Source organism: Phascolarctos cinereus, unplaced genomic scaffold (assembly GCF_003287225.1).
Source record: "Phascolarctos cinereus isolate Bilbo 61053 unplaced genomic scaffold, phaCin_HiC Scaffold_4;HRSCAF=312, whole genome shotgun sequence".
In the NCBI taxonomy this organism is placed as follows: domain Eukaryota; kingdom Metazoa; phylum Chordata; class Mammalia; order Diprotodontia; family Phascolarctidae; genus Phascolarctos; species Phascolarctos cinereus.
In genome coordinates, this window is record NW_027555847.1 from 84270549 (window position 1) to 84288875 (window position 18327).

Below are 18327 nucleotides of genomic sequence, written 5' to 3' on the forward strand. Positions count from 1 at the left end.
GTTATGGCAATTTAGCAATAGGAGACTGGCCCTCGGAGCCATCTGATCTTCCAGGTCTGCCTGGGCACTAAGGCAGTAGTGCTATTTTTACTTTCCCATTCAGTAGGCAGACACTAGTATACTGGTCTAACATCCCACCAACACCAATTTCAATTATATTTTCCTAAACGACTCCTGTCTTATTCCTCCTACTCACCTTGCAGCACACACAGAAAGCCTTAAGAGGGTTAAGCCCCAGCCAGCCACTGTTGCCAGCGTCACGGAAACGATTCATGAACTCTGTGTACAAAGCCCGCTGGATTTTGGAGAGTCTCACTAGGATTACATGCTCTTCTTTGTATGGAAGCTGTATCTTCAGCACACTGTGGCCTCGCCTACAGAAGCAATGCCAAAAGGAGAGTGAGGAGGCAATAAGAGAAGGTCATGGGCTGATGTAGGATAAAAATTAAATATTCATAGTTACCCTTCTTTTTAGGGACCTTTATGATTTATTGTGGCTATGCATTAGTGAGCTATAAATCATCAAACTTTAAACATTTAATCACTCAAAAAACATTTATTAAGCAACTATGCTGTGCCAAGCACTGGGGATATACAAATGTTGCTGTTCATCCTTCATTTTTGAAGAGGACCAATGACATCATGGGTAATGTCTTGACTTGTGCATGAATTGTATGTAAGTGAAGCAGAGTTGCACAGCCTCACTTTCTCTTCCTAAGCCACTGAAGTCCAGAGGCAAGACAAAAGTCAAGACGCTTGGCAACAGACTGGGATGCAGTAGATGATCTTGGTGTCTTCAATGTCTGACTAAGCTCTAAGCACACCACAGCGCCTGTTTCAGCCACCTTCATGGCCACTAAGACAAATTGTTCTCATCCTCCCATTCTGCCAGGGGAAATCTTCATGTGGTTGGGGTAGATATCCCTCTAATTCACTGATGGGTTTGAGGATCCTCAGTTACTTCTACTTGGTTTAGCCCATCTGCTGAGACAGTTTTTACTGGGGTGTGGCCACTGCACATGCTACAGCTTCTTGGAACCACAGGTGAGAGTTGGGTGACAGGTAGACACCAAAGGTGGGTAAGCAGCCCTGAAAAGGGCTTGGCAGCCCTCATACCAGGGGTGCTAGTCCTCCTTAACACCCCATACACCCTAGTGATACAAATACAAACAATGAAACAATCCTTACACACAGAGAGTTTGGATTCTTTGCAAGAATCTAAGGCAAAGAGGCTGGGCTGCTGTTCTCAGCATACAGGACATGCTCATCCCTATTCTGAAGCCTGTGATCCTGCTTTTCTTCCTATTGGGTAATGCATCCTTCCTTCTTTCCACCCATCCATAGTCCAGACATTCTTTAAAGGCTGGCCAAGTGCATGTTATACCTCTCTGGGTTCACAGTAACTAGCACACAAGTAGACCCTCAATGTTTGATGATGATGATAATGATGATGACACCAGGAAGGCTAAAAAAAACCCAGGAGCTCCCTTTAGACTTCTATAAGCTCCACTGACAAACAGCTTACAACTGTGGAAATCACATCCCTAGTATTATGGCAGAAAAGAAATTCTATCCCAGTGAAGTGCAATGGTGATCAAATATGTCCCAAGATTCCTAGATTTTTTTCTTCGGCATGTAAGGAACATGGCCTAAAGGGTCCGTCCTAACACGCACTTAGTTCCACCAGTAAGCCCACAAACCTTCAGTTAGCTGATCCTCCCCTGACATTAGACACAGGGGAGAAATCTGTGGTTTCTCTTCTTTGAGAAACTGGTACTGGTCCCAAGACACAGTCTACCTGTACAAGAGCCTTACACATTCACAATAATACATCACAAATCCTACTTGGAAAGCCTCTAAAAGGAATGGTCACAAATTCTTTCATAAAGCAACCTCAACTTCTACAAGCAGCACCTTCAGAGACTCTTGGAATGACTCACCTCTGCACAAATCCTTCCAGGAGGCTATGGAGAACATGGCTTCGGTATCGCATGAGGCGAACATCCTGAGGGGTGCTGTCAATACACTGCCCATTGAGAATGGGGCGCTCAAACATGTTGCTGAACTCCTGCCGAGTGCCTAGGAAATCAGGGCGTACAAAGTCCACCATACACCAGTACTCAATGAGATTGTTCTGGAGGGGGTACCCAGTCAACACCACCCGACGGCGAGACCGAATATTTTTTAGGGCCTGGGATGTACTGGCATGGCAATTCTTGATTCGGTGCCCCTCATCACAAATCACCACATCAGGGCCAGGGCGGGAAAGGGCTTTCTCAATGCCTAGAGTGAGAAAAGAAAACCAAAAATCAAAGGTTATTCCTTTTTTCAGCAATCTGGAGGAAAGTTACTTTGTAAGAAAAATGAAAAACTAGAAAACAATATAGCCACCCTGCACTAATTACAGAAGACAGACAACACAAAGCCTTTCCACTCTGCTCTCCCTCCAGCTTTTCAGCTTCTTTGATGAGCTGTATTCTCCCATTAGAATGTAAGGGGTGCTCTTTCTTTCTGTTTCTATTTGTATTCCCTGAGTTTAGCACAGTGTCTGGCACAAAGTAAATGCTTAATAAATCCTTGCTAACTTCTCGTTGTTGACCTCTATGTTTGGTTTTGTGGAATGTTTCAGCTACAGTATTTTCACAGCCAATATATTTTCTTAACAAATTTTTATAGGCTATAATAGTAAAATCCATTTGTCTTCTTGAAACCCATAGTGAATAGATGGCAGAGAGGGATTCATAGAATGCTAGGAATAATCTCAAGATTAAAAATGGGCTCTGATCAAACCCCACATGGACAACGAATGCAGAGAATGGTGCAGCACAGCTTGTCCCTCCAGGTTCTTGGTTCTAGGACAATCTAGAACAAATTGGTAGAAGCCAGAAAATCACTGGCTGTTTAGCAGCCCTTGCTGAGACCATCTTAGTTCTACTAGAGAGGACTTGCAACTCTGTCACTGAGCTCAAAAGTCTTAGTAAATAAATAGATTCAAGAAATTGAGATAGCTTCATGGGTCAGAAAGAAGGCCCTTCTGACCACAGCAAAGCCTCCAAGAGAAGGAAGAACTAACAAACACAAGTAAGTTAGCTTTGTATATAAGACAAACTATAAAATACTCAATTTCATTTCTAAATAAATGCATCAGGAAGTTGTCAGCACCACTTCAACTTCTACTGATGATCTTTTGTGTGCTTTGTGTGTTTTTATCTCAGTGATTTTTCATCATTCCCTTCACTCAGCAGGTCTAGGAAGTCACCACAGTAAAAGGATCTCCCTTCAAACCATGCAGCTACCCGGTCAGTAATTCCCAACTAGGCCTCTTTCCACCAGGCTGCACAGCACCACAGCTCCGGGGAAGAGCACTGTCACCTATCACCAACCTTTCATGAGCTCTTGTTGTCGGTCCTCCTCATCCAGGTCGATGATTACCGGACAAGCAGGTTTCTTGGTTTTCTTCTTCCTACCTGTAGCAAAGGATTTCTTCAGGGAGAGGAGTCGGTACATTTCATACCCCATCAGCAGCACCCCGCCCTCTGACACCCAATCAGTCACCACCTTAGCACGAGCAGCCGTCGTCCTACAAAAATGAACAGACAGAAATGACTACTGCTTTTTCAGATTCCCCAGCAGCATTCACCAAAACAGACACCTACAGAATAACACTTATTTTACATCTGTGACTCTAGGATGGCAATGGCTTCAAATATTAGCTAATACTGTAAATATACATGGCCAACTGCTCAAAAACTTGTCTCTCTCCCTCCCATCATTCTTCAAGATAATGCTGTCACTGAAGCTAGGCCAGGTCATTTAAAAACGTTAACCAATAGGCCCAAGCACACACACTATACACCAAGAAGATCAGCCATGGAAAATCCCGGGCTGCAGTGTAAGATTCCCTAGACAGTACCTAAAAATTAAATGTTATCCATGTCAAAAATATAGTACATCAGGTGGAGAGGTAGGAAGGAGCATCCAGCAAAGGTCAGTGAGTGAGCAGTAAGGCAATTCCAAAGATATACAATCCTGTAACGTAACAAGAACTGGACATTAATAACAAAACCAAATCACTGTTCCCACTATACAGAAAGCTTGCTATGAAAGACAGACTTTGGCTAAGAGATACTGATCCATCCAGGACTTCTAAAAGGCTAAGACTTACCCACTGCAAGTTTTAACAGTTATTCCTGCAGGGTAGAGGAGATTCCTTGGTACTACTAGTGAAAAGAGGTGTCCTAACATCTTTTCCCTTCCCACCTAAGTTAAGAGCACTGATTCCCTTCTCCTCGCCCCATCTCACCTTTAAAACACCAACTGCATATTCTTGGAAGCTACACTTTTAGATAAGACTAAGATTTAAACCAATTCCAGCAGAAATGAAACTGTTCTCAAAGAAGAGCTGCATCTACTGAATATGTGAGAAGGAATTTATTTTAACCAATGCAGGGGAAGGATGACAAAGGTAAATGACATGCAGAACATGACAATTTGATTTTGGTCATTACATTCAGCCTTTTCCTAGGAGGAAAGATGAAATTCATAAAATTTCATCTTTTTTACCCCCATTTTAATTGATCATCTTCTAAGGAAGGAAAAGTGACAAAGAGACAAGAAGAGAAGAAGAGAAGGAGAGAAGAAGCAGACCCCTTAAAGATCATTTCATTCAACCCCCTCATTTTACAATGAAGAAACTGCAGCTCAGAAAGCATAAATCATTTGCCCATGGCCATACAAGGTCCTGAGCAAGAGCTAGCTTGAGTACAAATCCTGACTCCAAACACAGTTCTCTGTCCACTGCACCACTCTGTCATGCTGCCTTCCACATCTGTGTTGACTACATCTCATTGCATGCTATTACATGGTATCTCACAAAGCAAAACTGAGGTAAAACAGTTTAGAATCTTAGCGGCAGGTCAGCAGAGGCCTGAAGGTAGCCGTGTGGGGAATCTCTACCACACTCTGATTCCCTAAATCATCATCATCAACAGAAGAATGGATGTTTGGAAAGGCAGTTTGGCCCCACCTAAAGAGAATAAGAGTCATTTTCACTCTAATTTAGGGAATCTAACAGAAAACAAAGTTTTCTGGTTTAGTGAGCAAGAAGAATTTTATAGACTTAGATTAATAGTGAATCAGAGGCAAACAGCAAAACTGACAAGTTGAATTTCGAACCCCACCAAAAAAAATACAGGGGGAGGGGAATAAACATTTATTAAGTGCCTACTATATGCCAAGCACTGTGCTAAGCACTTTACAAATATTATCTCATCTGATCTCTACAGTCAAGATGTTCAGAAAAGAGTTCCATATTTATCATGTCAGATCTTATTACTATAGCAGTACATGGGAAAATTATGAGCATGCTCATTTTCTGTTTATAGTATTCCCTCAGAAACCCAAGCCACCACAAAACTAAGAATCAATCAATAAGCATTTATTAAGTACCCACTCTGGACCAAGCATTCTGCTAAGCAGATGCAAAGAGCGAAATTAGCGTTCCTGCCCTCAAAGAGATTACATTCTATAGGAAGAGAGGCACATATAAGTACATATAAAATGTAAATATGAGACCATTTTTATGCAAGGCACTAGCCATTGAGGTAATCAAGAAAAGCCTCAAATAAGAGGTGGTTATCTGAGTTGAGATATGAAGGAAATCAGGGATTCTAAGAGGTGAAGGTGAAGGGAGAGGGCATTCCAGGTATGAGGGTCAACCTGGACAAAGGTGCAGAGCCTCAAGACAGAACACTGCATGTAAGGAACACAAGAAAGCCCATTTGCTGCTGCTGTGCCAAAGTGTAAAGGGGAGGGTGTATAATAGGGCTGAAAATGCATGTTAGAGTCAGGCAGGGAAGGGCTTTAAATGCCAACAGAGGAATCTAAATTAATGGGAAGACATTTAAATTTTACTGAGCAGGGAGAGACAATACCTGTGCTGGAGGAATATCACTTTGTAAGCTGTGCAGAGACCAGATTGGAGAAGGAAGATGACCAAATGAAAAGCATGTGAAGCACCATTGTCAAATGAGGAACCAGCAATGAGAACGTACAGTTACATAACAAACAGTGCAAAGTAGATTAAAAAAAATAAATAAAACTGATGCAGAAGGTAAAGACTATATGCCAGCTTTATAGCTTAGAAGACTTTACCAAGAAACCAGCGACAGAGCAGAATTCATTTTAAGAAAAGGATAACTAATACACAGAAGAAACAAAAGGAAATTAGGGAGGATGGAACGTGTACAAACAAAACACTGTTGAGCATCAGAATTCCAATAGAAGTCTGAGGCTTTCGTGGTGCCTGAAAGAAAAAATGCCGGTTGAACTGAATTTAAAATAAAAGTATGTTGAGCAAACAAATGAAAGGAAGGGAAAACAAGAGGTAAAAAAAAATTAAGAGACCTACTTGTGCTCATCATTCAAAATGTGGACTTTAAAGTAGCGTGGCTGAATCTCTTCAGGTTTGTGGTCAGCAGGTAGAGCTTCAGGGGCAGGCAGCCACATGTTGAACTCTGCCAGCCAGTTCTGAAGAGTGTTCACCTGTCAAAAGTAAAACAAAACAAAACAAAAAACAAACACACAAACAAGAAAAAAAACAGAAGGGGGTGAGAGGAAGAGAACATTTAAGGAATAAACCCAGAAATCATGTTATTTGCTACAAGTACTAACATAGACACTAAAGAGCAGAAAGTGTGTGGCCTATATGAAGATGACCTTATTATATTTGCTATGTTCTGTACTTATTAATAGCCCTTATGATATGCATCTATTAAACGAAAGTGTTTGAAGAATCAGTCCTTCTTCCAAAGAGGCCTGAGCCCTTTGCTGAAACAATGCAAGTGGAATACTTATGATGCTAAGGAACTTAGACATCCTAACTGCTAAAGCTATGGACAACACTCAGCTACTTTCAACCTGCTTAGCAACAGTTCTACAATGAACAGATGTTAAAATTTTTTTTAATTATACTACAGAAATCAACACATTCAGGTGCAATACAAGCAATGAAAATACCTGTTTATTCAAAGGAGAAAGCTCTGTTAAGTGTTGGGGAAAGGCAGCAGATTAGAAGGAACTCATTTTGATGCTGGGTTATACAGTGAATGCCAAACATGGTAGAGCCGGCCTAGATCTAACTGGCTCCTTACCGGTACAATTGCGAGGACAGTCTTGGCTTCTGTGTGTCGGAAGAGGACATCTAAGAAGGAGATCACCTGTAGAGTTTTTCCCAAACCCATGCTGTGAGCCAGAATACAGCCAAATCCACTGCTGGTTTTAAATCTCTCCAGGGACTCCACCAAATTGTCATACAGGAATCGGATTCCACCAATCTAACAGGATAGAAAGAAATCATAAGAACATGAAATGACAAACAACACAAGTGATAAACAGTGGAGTCTGCAGTTCTCTTTTTTCTAGAACAATAGTAAAGACAATGCTAAGTTAGTAAGTATTAGAATAGATCTCTGGTGTCTGTAATCAGCTTCTCACATCACCTTTAAGCAGACTACTGTTGAGAAGCAAAACCAGAGAGACCAAAGCTCAAGTCCTGAGCCAGACATTTACTAGCTGTGTGATGCTGGCCACGCACGTCACTGACCTCTGTAAAATGGGGATAACAGCTCTGTTAAGCACCACAGGGTTGTTGTGAGGATCCAAGGTAGGTACAATAAAGTGTAACTTGCTGTCATTACTAATAACCAAAACAATAGTTTACAGGGGAGGTCTCTTTGAGAAAAACACCAAAAAGTCATCCTTAGTGAGTATATATGTGAGAGAGCAACATTTGTTATTACATCGTACCCAAAGGTAGGATAGGATTGAAAGAGAACTTAATGTGGAGTCAGATGATCCGGTTGGACCCCCGCTCTGCTGTGTACTAACTAGCCTTTGTGATTCTGCACTAGTCATTTGACACCTCTGGGCCTCAGTTTCCTTATTTGTAAAATAAGGAGGTTGAACTAAATGAACTTCAATGCCTCTTCCTGCTCCATATAGCATAATCTTGGAAGGATTGGAAGGATAATGTCGGAAGGAACCTTCAAGGTCACTAATTTCAACCTCCCACCCAATGGAGAAACCCTTTCTAAAGAATTCCTGGCATGATCAATTCAGTTGCCAGTCTCAATTATCAGTACACCCAGTAACATAATACTTCACTAATCCCCTTGGTAACCTATTTCATTGTCAGGCAGTTCCAGTTAGAAATTTCTTTTCATCTGTTTAACCAAAACCTGCCTTCCTGTAACTTCTACCTTCTGATTCTAGTGGAGAAATATAGAAAAAGTCTATTCTTTCCTATACAGGTGTTTTTAAAAGACCTATTCATGTCACTTTAAGGAACCATCAATACAAAACAAATTTCCTAACTGCTTTTCTCAGGGAAGAACCTAAATTCAAGCTTTCAGACCTTGCAGGAATCTCACTCAAATCTGTTTAGCAACAAGACTAGGAAACAACTAGGCTATGATCAAAATACAGTCCCATTACATCCTGTCCCACCCCTCTTTCCCCCCAGTTGTTCCTGATGGTTCTCATCTTAGGAATCTTAGATGAAATTTTGGAAGACCAGCAGATAAGGGACTAAAAACCAGATTTGCTATACAACTCCTAAGTGCTTGGGAAATCTCCACTTATTAAGACAATAATATAAGTGATGAGCAATGTCAACACCAATGAGGAGTCCTTGAAAAGAAAGGAGAAGAGGGTCTCAAGACTTCCAATACCTGATGAGGTTTCACTGCACGTGCCAACTGTGGGGCTAGGAAGATATTTTCCTCATTAGGTGGGTGGTTGATGTTGACAATGACCTGCCCCATAGCATCTGACTGATTTAAGGCATCATTCACGTGGGAGCCACTGCTCTCCTCGGTGGCATCACCGTCCCCTTCATTAGCAGAATCACTACTGTCCACAATCTGAAGGGTCTCATCCTCTCCGGAACTCAGTTCGATCACTTCTAAGATACCAGGAAAGATTAAAGGGGATTTCAGTGATCATCTTCAAAACACCATAGGGCAGAAACTTTACTGTTTGCTGTCATTCTTGAAAAACAACAAGCTTTAGCTTTTCCCTTCTCTTGCTTCAGGCCAAGGTAATGATGTAACTCACATGTAAATCAGAGGACATAAGGGAAATATGTATAATTGGCCCCAAAACTGTAGGAGGGAGGAATGGGAACTTTATCGAGTTAGACATGTTGCTAAGGATGCACAGTAAGTCAAGACTGCGAGGAACAAAGAACTTCTTACCATCTTTAATGCCATGTAGTATTCCCTTTGTCTCCTCCTCACTGCCGCTGCTGGTGCTATCCAAACAAATCACTTCTTGGGCTAAGACCTGAGGGGGGAGCTGGGAAGCATCACCTGCTCGTAAAACAATTTCCTCTATGGAGAAGACAGAGCAATAGTTGGTGAGGAAAGTCAAAGACACAGTCATTTAAAATATATTTCCCTGAGACACAATGCCCTTGCTTTTGCCTTTCTATTAATTCCATTTCTATCATGTTAGTAAGTTTTCATCACCCAATGCCATATCTTGATCACATCTTATCATTCTATTTTAAATCTCTATCTTGGAAGAGGTTCTTCATTGCTGATAATATTCAATTTCCCAGCAGAAGTTGTAGTAATCTTCTCATGGAAGAAAGGTCTTGAAGCCCAAAACTATAGAGGGAAAGTTGAGGAAAATCTCAATTTGGAAGATATATTTCAAATTGTGTTCCTGGCAATTTTAAAGGTTTTGTTCAGCAGTTTCAGTTGTGTCCTTCTCTTTGTGATCCCATTTGGGGTTTTCTTGGCAAAGATACTGGAATGGTTTGCTATTTTCTTCGCCAGCTCATTTCATAGATGAGGAAGCTGAGGCAAACTGTGTTAAGTGACTTTCCCAGGGTCACACAGCTAGCAAATATCTGTGCTTGGATTTGAATTCAAATATTCCAGACTCTAGGCCTACAGCCCTATCCACTTTGCCACCGAGCTGCCATTTTAAAGGCTGCAAATCCAAATAATTGTTTAAAAATGCTGATTAATCATAAAGTGCTTTGAAGTCTCCATTACATCTCAATCCTATTCTCTAGACTACTGTTAACTACATAATCCCTCTCCTCTGACTTCTTTGACCTCTTCCTGGTCTTCTCCTCACACAGCTTCTGCCCAGGTAATCTACCTCCCCTCTCCCTTCTTTCAATCCACTTTTATGGTTGTCATCTTCCCCCAATAGAATGTAAATTCCTTGACAGCAGGAACTGACTTGCTTACTTGTATTTGTATCCCTAATACTTAGAAAGCACAGTATCTGGCACACACAGTAGGCATTTGATAAATGGTCTGTCTGTCTATCTTTACTCCTATCCTATATCCCACTAAGGACATAAACTTATCTCAGATCTCTACCACTATAAAAATAAAAGGCTCTTTAAAAAAAAGATTGAATGTTTTAGATCATGAATTTAGATCAAGGGGTCTTAACCTGGTGCATAAAATTGATTTTAAAGAGTATTTTCATAAAGGTATTTCATTATAGTTGGTTTCCTACATAATGCTACATTTTTTATTTGAAGCATTTAAAATCAATATTCTGGGAAGGGTCCATAGGTTTCACTAGCCTGTCAAAGAGTCCACAACACAACAAAGGTTAAGAACTCCTGGTTTGGACGTAGTCAGAATCCTGCCATCCCTTTCTACCTGGGAGGTACTCCAGTGGCACAGTGGGGATCGGGGCAGGATAGTCCTTCCTCTGCTGTTCCAGCCGTTTTCTTCTTTCCAGCTCTTCCTGTTGAGCTGCTTTGGTGACTGCCTCCAATTGATCTTCCCGTAGCAGCTTTCTACACATTCAGATAAATAAAAGAAATCACTTTAGTTATACTCATGAATTCAGCTAAAACAACTTTATGGCAAAACCCAAAGTAGGAAATGGTTACTGAAAAGTAAGGAAAAGAAGAGATTATCATATTTATTGTGTAGTTTCAAGAAAATATGTATTTTCCCCACTTGCCCTATCATTAGTAGGCCAAGGAGTGGAATTTGGTAATATCAGGGAAATCCTCGGCTCACTATACTTTTCACATTATTTCAGTCACAAGGGAAGTCTGTACCTTGACAAGCCTCAGCAGACAAGAAAGATGACATACTTGATATGGTCAAGACTATTATTTTGACCACAGAAGTGGTCTAATAGAATGAAGAACCTCTCAGAGTTCCAGAATTATTTTTTGGTGTTAAGTGGGGGGGGGGGGGAGAAGAGGTCTCCATCCATTATTAAAGCCCTAAACACGGAGCAGAGGTGAGTAACCCTAGGTTCTAAAAGGCCATGCCAGCACAGTCTAAATTCTTGCAGACCTTGCTAGCATTGTAAAGGCTTTAGGAACAGGGCTAATAATGATCTGCATGCTTATTATCCAAGGACCTGCCTAGCTAAGTCTGGAAAAGCTCACCAAAAGGATGCAGAGTGATAAATTTTTTAGCCATAGAAACCTTCAGAAACCAAATTTTATAGAAGGCTTATTATCTGAGTTGGGGAAAAGAATACCCCCATCAACAAAATTATATTCTTGAATTACTGACATATCTAGGCTACATGTTCGCATGTCATGTGGTATCAAGATAGAAAGTTAATTTCCTTGCCTACCTTACCTTCTTGCCTCTTTAAAAAGAGAAGACAAGACATATGAGCAGAGATTCAGATCTAGGACATTTCCCACCAATTCTACTTTGGCTCATCTAGGCTTCTGATAATAGGGATATGCCCACATTCTTGAGCTATGATTAAGATAAATTCTCATCACAGCAGAATCTTCTGGCAATCAAGACCAAGAACTGAACACATCTTGGGAATCACTTGAACCACCAATTAAAATCCAGAATGAAAATACTATCTATAAGTTTCTCTTTCAGCAGTTTGGGAGATGCTTTCCCTGATAATAAGCCCAATATTAATATTACTAGCAACATCAGTCATAGAAATGAATTTACTACTTGTGCTGGGATAGGGAGGGTTGGGTGAAGCAAAACCAGATCACTTTTATTACATAACTCTCCCTAGCATCTTATCTTAGATAACTCACCTTATGTTCCTCCTCATATGGGAAGGTTTCTGAGCCCTCTTTTTTTTGGTGTCCTCAGAGGTCAGGTTCTTGCGCTGGTTCTGACCAAGACGCTCTGCCCTTTTGCTCTGAGATGAGGTAGTTGAAGTAGAGTGCTGCCATTCCCCATCTTCCTCAGACTGGGTATGTTCAGTGCCATACATGCCTTCTCTGGACTGATCTAAAAACAAAGATTAAACAGAGCAGATGTTGTGGATCAGTTTCTATTTGACTGTTTCAAAGTCCCTTATGCTATCCTTGCTCAGGAAGGTAGGGGAAATTACAGTACTAGCCTGGAAGTCTCTGTATAACACCAATCCCACTAAGATGCTAAAAATGATAGCTAAAGAGATCCTGAGAGCATCATTATCTACAGAGATAAGCACCATCCAAATAAATAGTTTTGCTCCAAACTGTGACACTGGAATTTTTTGATTGGCAGAATAAGATATGAATTGGAATACCATAATATGGAAAAATGTAGCCAAATTAACACAACCATACCCATACTCTTACACTTCAACCTCAAATGACACTTAAGTCACACATATACTTAAGTGCTTTGCAAAGAGGAGGCATTCAAAAACCATCTCCATGCCATGTAGTCATACCCCAAGTTGGTATTCCAATTCCCATCTTTGGGCCCTACATTCCGGAATGGTCAGAATTCTCTATAACTAGCCAATACAGACCCATCACACTAGTGCTCTCCTGTCACCTTCATGCCATGCCGCCCCCCTTCCCCAGCCCCTTCCACCATTAGCTATGGGAACAGGGATCAAATCAATAACACTATTCCTGGAAAGGCTAAATCAACTGCCACAGGACTCCATTTCACCATCCTTGTGACTTCCCAGTCCAAAACATCTTTTCCTGGACATCACTCCCCTAAACACACATGTAAATCTCTTCCCCTATTTGAATATAAAATCCTTAAGGCTGTCTTTGTTTTTCTATCTCCAGTGTTTACTCTAGTGCCTGGCACACAGAAGCACTTAATAAATGCTTTTTCATTCATTCACTGTTGATCCAATACTCGATCATATACCTAATAACAACTTACATTTATAGAATGTTTTAAGTTTTGCTATTATCTTTGATCCTCACAATACCCCTGTCAGTACTCCAAATACGATTATTCCTATTTACTTTTAAAATTCAATTTTAGGTTGGAGAAGATGTGGGAAAATTGGAAAACTAGTACATTGTCGGTGGAGTTGTGAAATGATCCAACCATTTTGGAGAACAATTTGGAACTATGCCCAAAGGGCTATAAAAATGTGCATACCCTTTGACCCAGCGAGATCACAAAAATGAGAAAAGGACCCACATGTAAAAACATATTTATAGCAGCTCTTTTTGTGGTGGCAAAGAACTGGAAATTGAGAGGATGCCCATCAATTGGGGAATGGCTAAATAAGTTGTGGTATATGAATGTAATGGAATACTATTGTGCTATAAGAAATGATGAACAGGCTGACTTCAGAAAAATCTGGAAAGACTTGTATGGTCTGATGCTGAGTGAAATGAGCAGAACCAGGAGAACGTTATACACAGTAACAGCTATGTTGTGGGATGACTAATATTGATAGACTTAACCCTTCCCAGCAATACAAGGGATCTAAGACATCGCCAAAGGCCTCATGATGGAAAATGCTATCCACATCCAAAGAAAGAACTATGGAGGTTGAATGCAGATCGAAGCATACTATTTGCTATTTTCTTCTCTTCTGTTGAGTTTTGTTTCCTGTTTCTAGTGGTTCCTTCTATGGGTTCTAATTCTTCCTTACAACATGACTAATGTGAAAATATGTTTAACAGGAATGTATATATATAGCCTATATCAGACTGCATGCCATCTTGGGGAGAGAGGCGTTTATCAGTCCAACAAAGTTGTATTTGCCTTCCAGGAGAGGATAAGAGTAGGGATGAGTTACTGTTCCATATTCAAATTATTTGTCAAGGCACTCTTATGTATTTTAAACATTTCCTTTGGAAATACATAGCTGTCCTATTCCTGATATCTATAGGTACCTTTTCTAGAGGGAATCTTGCTAACCCTTTTTAGGGGAGACCTTAAATACAAAAAACAAAAACAAAAAAACCAAAAGTTTGTTTGACAGCTGGCTACCTGTCCTAGAAAGATGCCTTCCCCAGGCCCACTGCCCCTATTGAGTGCCTCAGTCACAGTCTACCCTAGACCTTTGGCCTGATCCCATCAGAGAGTGCACATAACCCTCAATGCTTCCCTGGAGCAGACGCTGCCTTCTTCTGCCTGGTCTTTTACCCATCCCTCTAGTGCCTTTCCCGGGACTCCTAGGCAAAAATGCTCATCCGAAGCTGGGGTCCCAGGCCTTGAGCCTGTACTTCCTTGTGGACCTGGTACCCAGAGGAAGCAGTCTTAGGCCTGAGTTATCCTAAAGAGACATCTTAGGTGGTATGCTTAATTTGTGCCATGTCTTTGGTTTGATATTTGGTGAGATATGAATCTTGCTTTGGGACCTTGTGGCCCTTCTCTTCTCTGGGCCTCAGTTTCAAGACTTCGAGGCAGGATGGTGTAATAGATAGGAAACTGTGCTAGGAAAACCTTGCTTCAAATCCTACCTCAGACACTTAATAGCTATGTGACTCTGGGCAAGCCATCTAACCTTTGTGCCTCAGTTTTCTCTTCTATAAAAAGAAGAGGTCAGACTGGATCTTTTTTTTTTAAGGCAATTGGGGTTAAGTGATTTGCCCAGGGTCACACAGCTAAGAAGTGTCAAGTGTTTGGTCTGAGGCCACATTTTAACTCAGGTCCTCCTGACCTCAGGGCCAGTGCTCTATCCACTGCCACCCACCTCGCTGCCCGGGGGCTGGATATTTTCTAAATCCCCTTCTAGCTCTAAATCAATGGTCCTTTCTTTTAGGCATCAAGCCATCCTAACACTGAACCTGTCTTGTATGAGTACAGAGCCAGAATATGTCCCATGGAAAGGGGCTCAAGAGCCCATATATCTACTTTCATTTCTTAAAAAAGGTCTCCCATTCTTTGCATGGCCTCAAAATATCCAGAATTTTCACATCTCTAATCCTTCCCCCTACTCCAAATCTTCTCTGAAGGAATCTGAGATCAAACATTTAGATCTTAACAGGAATTTCAACCATTGGGTTACCTCTCCCAGGGGTATTTGCATTTCTAAGTCTAATTATTCCTTTGGGAATGAAAAGCTGCATTCCATTTACAAGGCTTTGGAAGGCTTGGGATGTTGGCCCTTGCTTTCTCACTCACCATCAAAGAAGTGTTCTGTCACCCTTCAGGATCCTTTCTTGGGTACTCTTGAGATACCAGAGGGGTCAGAGCACCTTAAAGATGATGGAAGGATTGGACAATAAAGACTATAAATAGAGCTATCTTCAGAGTAGAAGCAAATAGTGGAATCTCTTGGGCCTTTCAACACTGTTTCAGGGACCAGAACTTCACGGTAAGTTAGGGAGGAGGCAAAAGGTGGGTGAATGAAGCAATGTCATTATCAATAAGCTAAAACACATTCATATACATACAATGGGCATGAATTCTCCTCCTTCTATCTTCACCAAGGCAACAGAGGTAGAACTCTAGCATCCTAGCAACAACACCACCCTTCCTAGTGTTTCTTGCCTTTTGTGGCTTCTCCTTTCCCCATAGTTACTTCTTTGGCAATTGAATAATCTTAGAATATGAGTTGGAAGAGTCCTTAGAGACCCTCTAGGTCCAGCCCCCTTCCTCAAGTCTCAACTCAGGTGCCACATCCTCCATGAAGCTTTGCCCAATCTGCTAGCTTGAAAGTGATCTTTCTTATCTCCGATTTTTCAAAGTATTTTGTATATATATTTCTTTTGCACCTACCTCAGTCTCTTTTGTCACATCACTTGCAGGGGTGGAGGGGGGAGTATGACCAGGGGTAACTTGGTCAACTTAATAAAGTTAAGGCATGAAGACTTTGATTAGACTTTGAAGGTATCTCCCCACCAGAAGTGTATGGATATTCTTGTCTTATTTGGGATTTTGAGTCTGGTTGAGGAGATAGGAATGAGTACACAGGACCCAGGTACTTGGTTGGCCTTCCGGTAAGTGCATCATTAGGGATGATTGTTTAAGTCTTAGCTAGTATCTGCATCCTTGGACCTAAGCTTTGAAAGACACCAGAGGACCAGAGCTGACAGATAAAAGGACCTGAGCTTGTCTGAGCTGAGCACAGATCTTTGTGAAATCTGAGTTGAGAGAGGAGCAATACCTCCAGTGGACTTGAGTTCTAGGAAGGTGTGTGGATTGGGGAGTCTCCACCTCTGCATACCACCCCCAGGGAAAACTTCGATCCCAGATGTGGGAACTAAGGAGAATCAGTGACAGCAGTGAAGCAGTTCCTCAAGGAGACCAGATGACTGAGAAGGCAGCATGTAAGGGACAATGGGAGAAAGGCAAGAAATACTCAGCTCAAACACTTGAGAGTTTCTTGTCTAATCACTTGGGATAGTGTATGAACAAAGCCAGGAATCCTCTAGAATAACGCGGCCAGCTGTCCAGCTGCAGTCTAAGCAAAGTTCACGCATGGCCAATCTCTCCACTGCTCCAGTCTAAGGTCACTGTGGAGCCTGGACTTCAACAGCTCCCAGCCCCACCCCATGAGGTGTCCTTAGGCAAAAGCAGCAGCTGTATTGCCTAGGTAACATTGCTTTTAGGGGCTTCCCATTTCCTCACATTGGGTTCATTTAAAAAAGAAAAGAAAAGAAATGAAAATTCATGAATCCATAGTACAAAATCCATAGTACAAACTTATATAGTTAAGCATATGCACTAGGGAAAATTATTTAAGGTAATAAATGCACTCTCATTTTATCTGGACCCCACCTCAGTTTAGCCAAAGAAAACAGTCAAAACAATCAAAACGTCTTCTCTTTGAGTTTTGATTAACCAACTCTCAATCTTGCTCTACACAGTTACAGACCAATATGCTTATGGTAGACCATATAGCTTCTTTAATAACAGGTAAATTCACATAGAAATGAAATTTAGCTGGATTTCTTTTTTCCTTTTAGTTAATTTTGGATGGGGAGAGTGAGGGAAAAGGAGATAGCAATAATGATACCCCTCCTCCCAAAGAGGGCTACTGTAGTAACACTTCTGAAAATTCACAGGAAACATAAGACATTACAGAAAGAAGCACAGACAAGCAGGACAATTTCAAAAGTAATATGTAGAATGTCTTATGTACTTTTAAAAAGCAAGTGGTATGGAATGAAGATCCGCAGTTTTATAGAACCTTCTTTTTATCTTCTGCCATATGCATGGAAATGCTTTTTTTGTGTGTGTCTAAGTTCAAAATAAAAAAAAAATTAAAGAAAGTAAGTTGGATGCTTTGGTTGGTGAGTGAGAAGAGATGAAACAAACATTTCTCTCTTCCATTTCTGCTATCCATTGGATCAGAGGGAAAAGCGGGAAATGAATCTTTGACTGGCATCTACCATGCCACCTAGCTGTAGTGGTAGTGGGGAGGGTTAAAAAACTTCATGAAGAAGGTCGTATTTGATTTGGCTCTGCAAGGAACATAGGGAGATAAAGTGCAATGGGAGTTAATTTTGATTGTGTGATCAAAGGCACAAGGTCAGGGTCAGAACAGGGCATTTTGACTAGACCATAGAAAGAGTGAAAGAAAATAGTAAGAGATGAAGCTGGCAAGGCGGGCTAGAACCAAACTGTAGAAAGCCTTGAATGCCAGCATTTTATATTTGACTCAGGAGGCATAGGGAAGCCACTGAAGGTTTTTTACCTCCCTTCAGTGCAGCTCTAACCATGTCATTCCTAAGCTCAAGAAACCTCCATGGCACCCCCACTGACTACAGGGTGAAATACAAGCCCTTCATACTCTGGCTCCAGGTCTAACGGACTTGCTGTCCATTTGTGCCGTACACACTGTTCCATCTTCTGCTTCCTTGTCTTTGACCAGGCTGTCCCAGCCACCATGCTTGGAATGCTCTCCTTTCTCTTGACCACCTCTTGAAACTACCAGCTCCCTTTCAAGTCAAGTACCACCTACTGCAACTAATAACAAAGGCAGGACTTGATTTGCGCTCTCCAATCACGCATACACACACACACACACACACACACACACACACACACACACACTAAATTTCCTGGACTTACTTATCTGTGAACATGTGTCACCCTAGCACAATGTTAGCAGAATACTTTTTTTGATAGCAAGAATTAATTCACTTTCATA

The 18327-nt window shown here is 41.3% G+C and overlaps 1 protein-coding gene across 1 annotated transcript in view; it reads right to left on the reverse strand.

The window, feature by feature from the left end:
- RAD54L2 (RAD54 like 2) overlaps positions 1 to 18327 on the reverse strand; it is a 75701-nt gene that overhangs the window by 17825 nt on the left and 39549 nt on the right. Inside the window, exons 2-10 of the mRNA XM_020998962.2 lie at positions 12068 to 12266; positions 10689 to 10828; positions 9255 to 9389; positions 8730 to 8962; positions 7152 to 7334; positions 6410 to 6543; positions 3384 to 3580; positions 1941 to 2283; positions 197 to 374 (exon numbers count right to left, since the gene is read on the reverse strand). Coding sequence (XP_020854621.2) covers positions 197 to 374; positions 1941 to 2283; positions 3384 to 3580; positions 6410 to 6543; positions 7152 to 7334; positions 8730 to 8962; positions 9255 to 9389; positions 10689 to 10828; positions 12068 to 12266 — 1742 coding nt within the window. The remainder of the gene's footprint in view (positions 1 to 196; positions 375 to 1940; positions 2284 to 3383; positions 3581 to 6409; positions 6544 to 7151; positions 7335 to 8729; positions 8963 to 9254; positions 9390 to 10688; positions 10829 to 12067; positions 12267 to 18327) is intronic.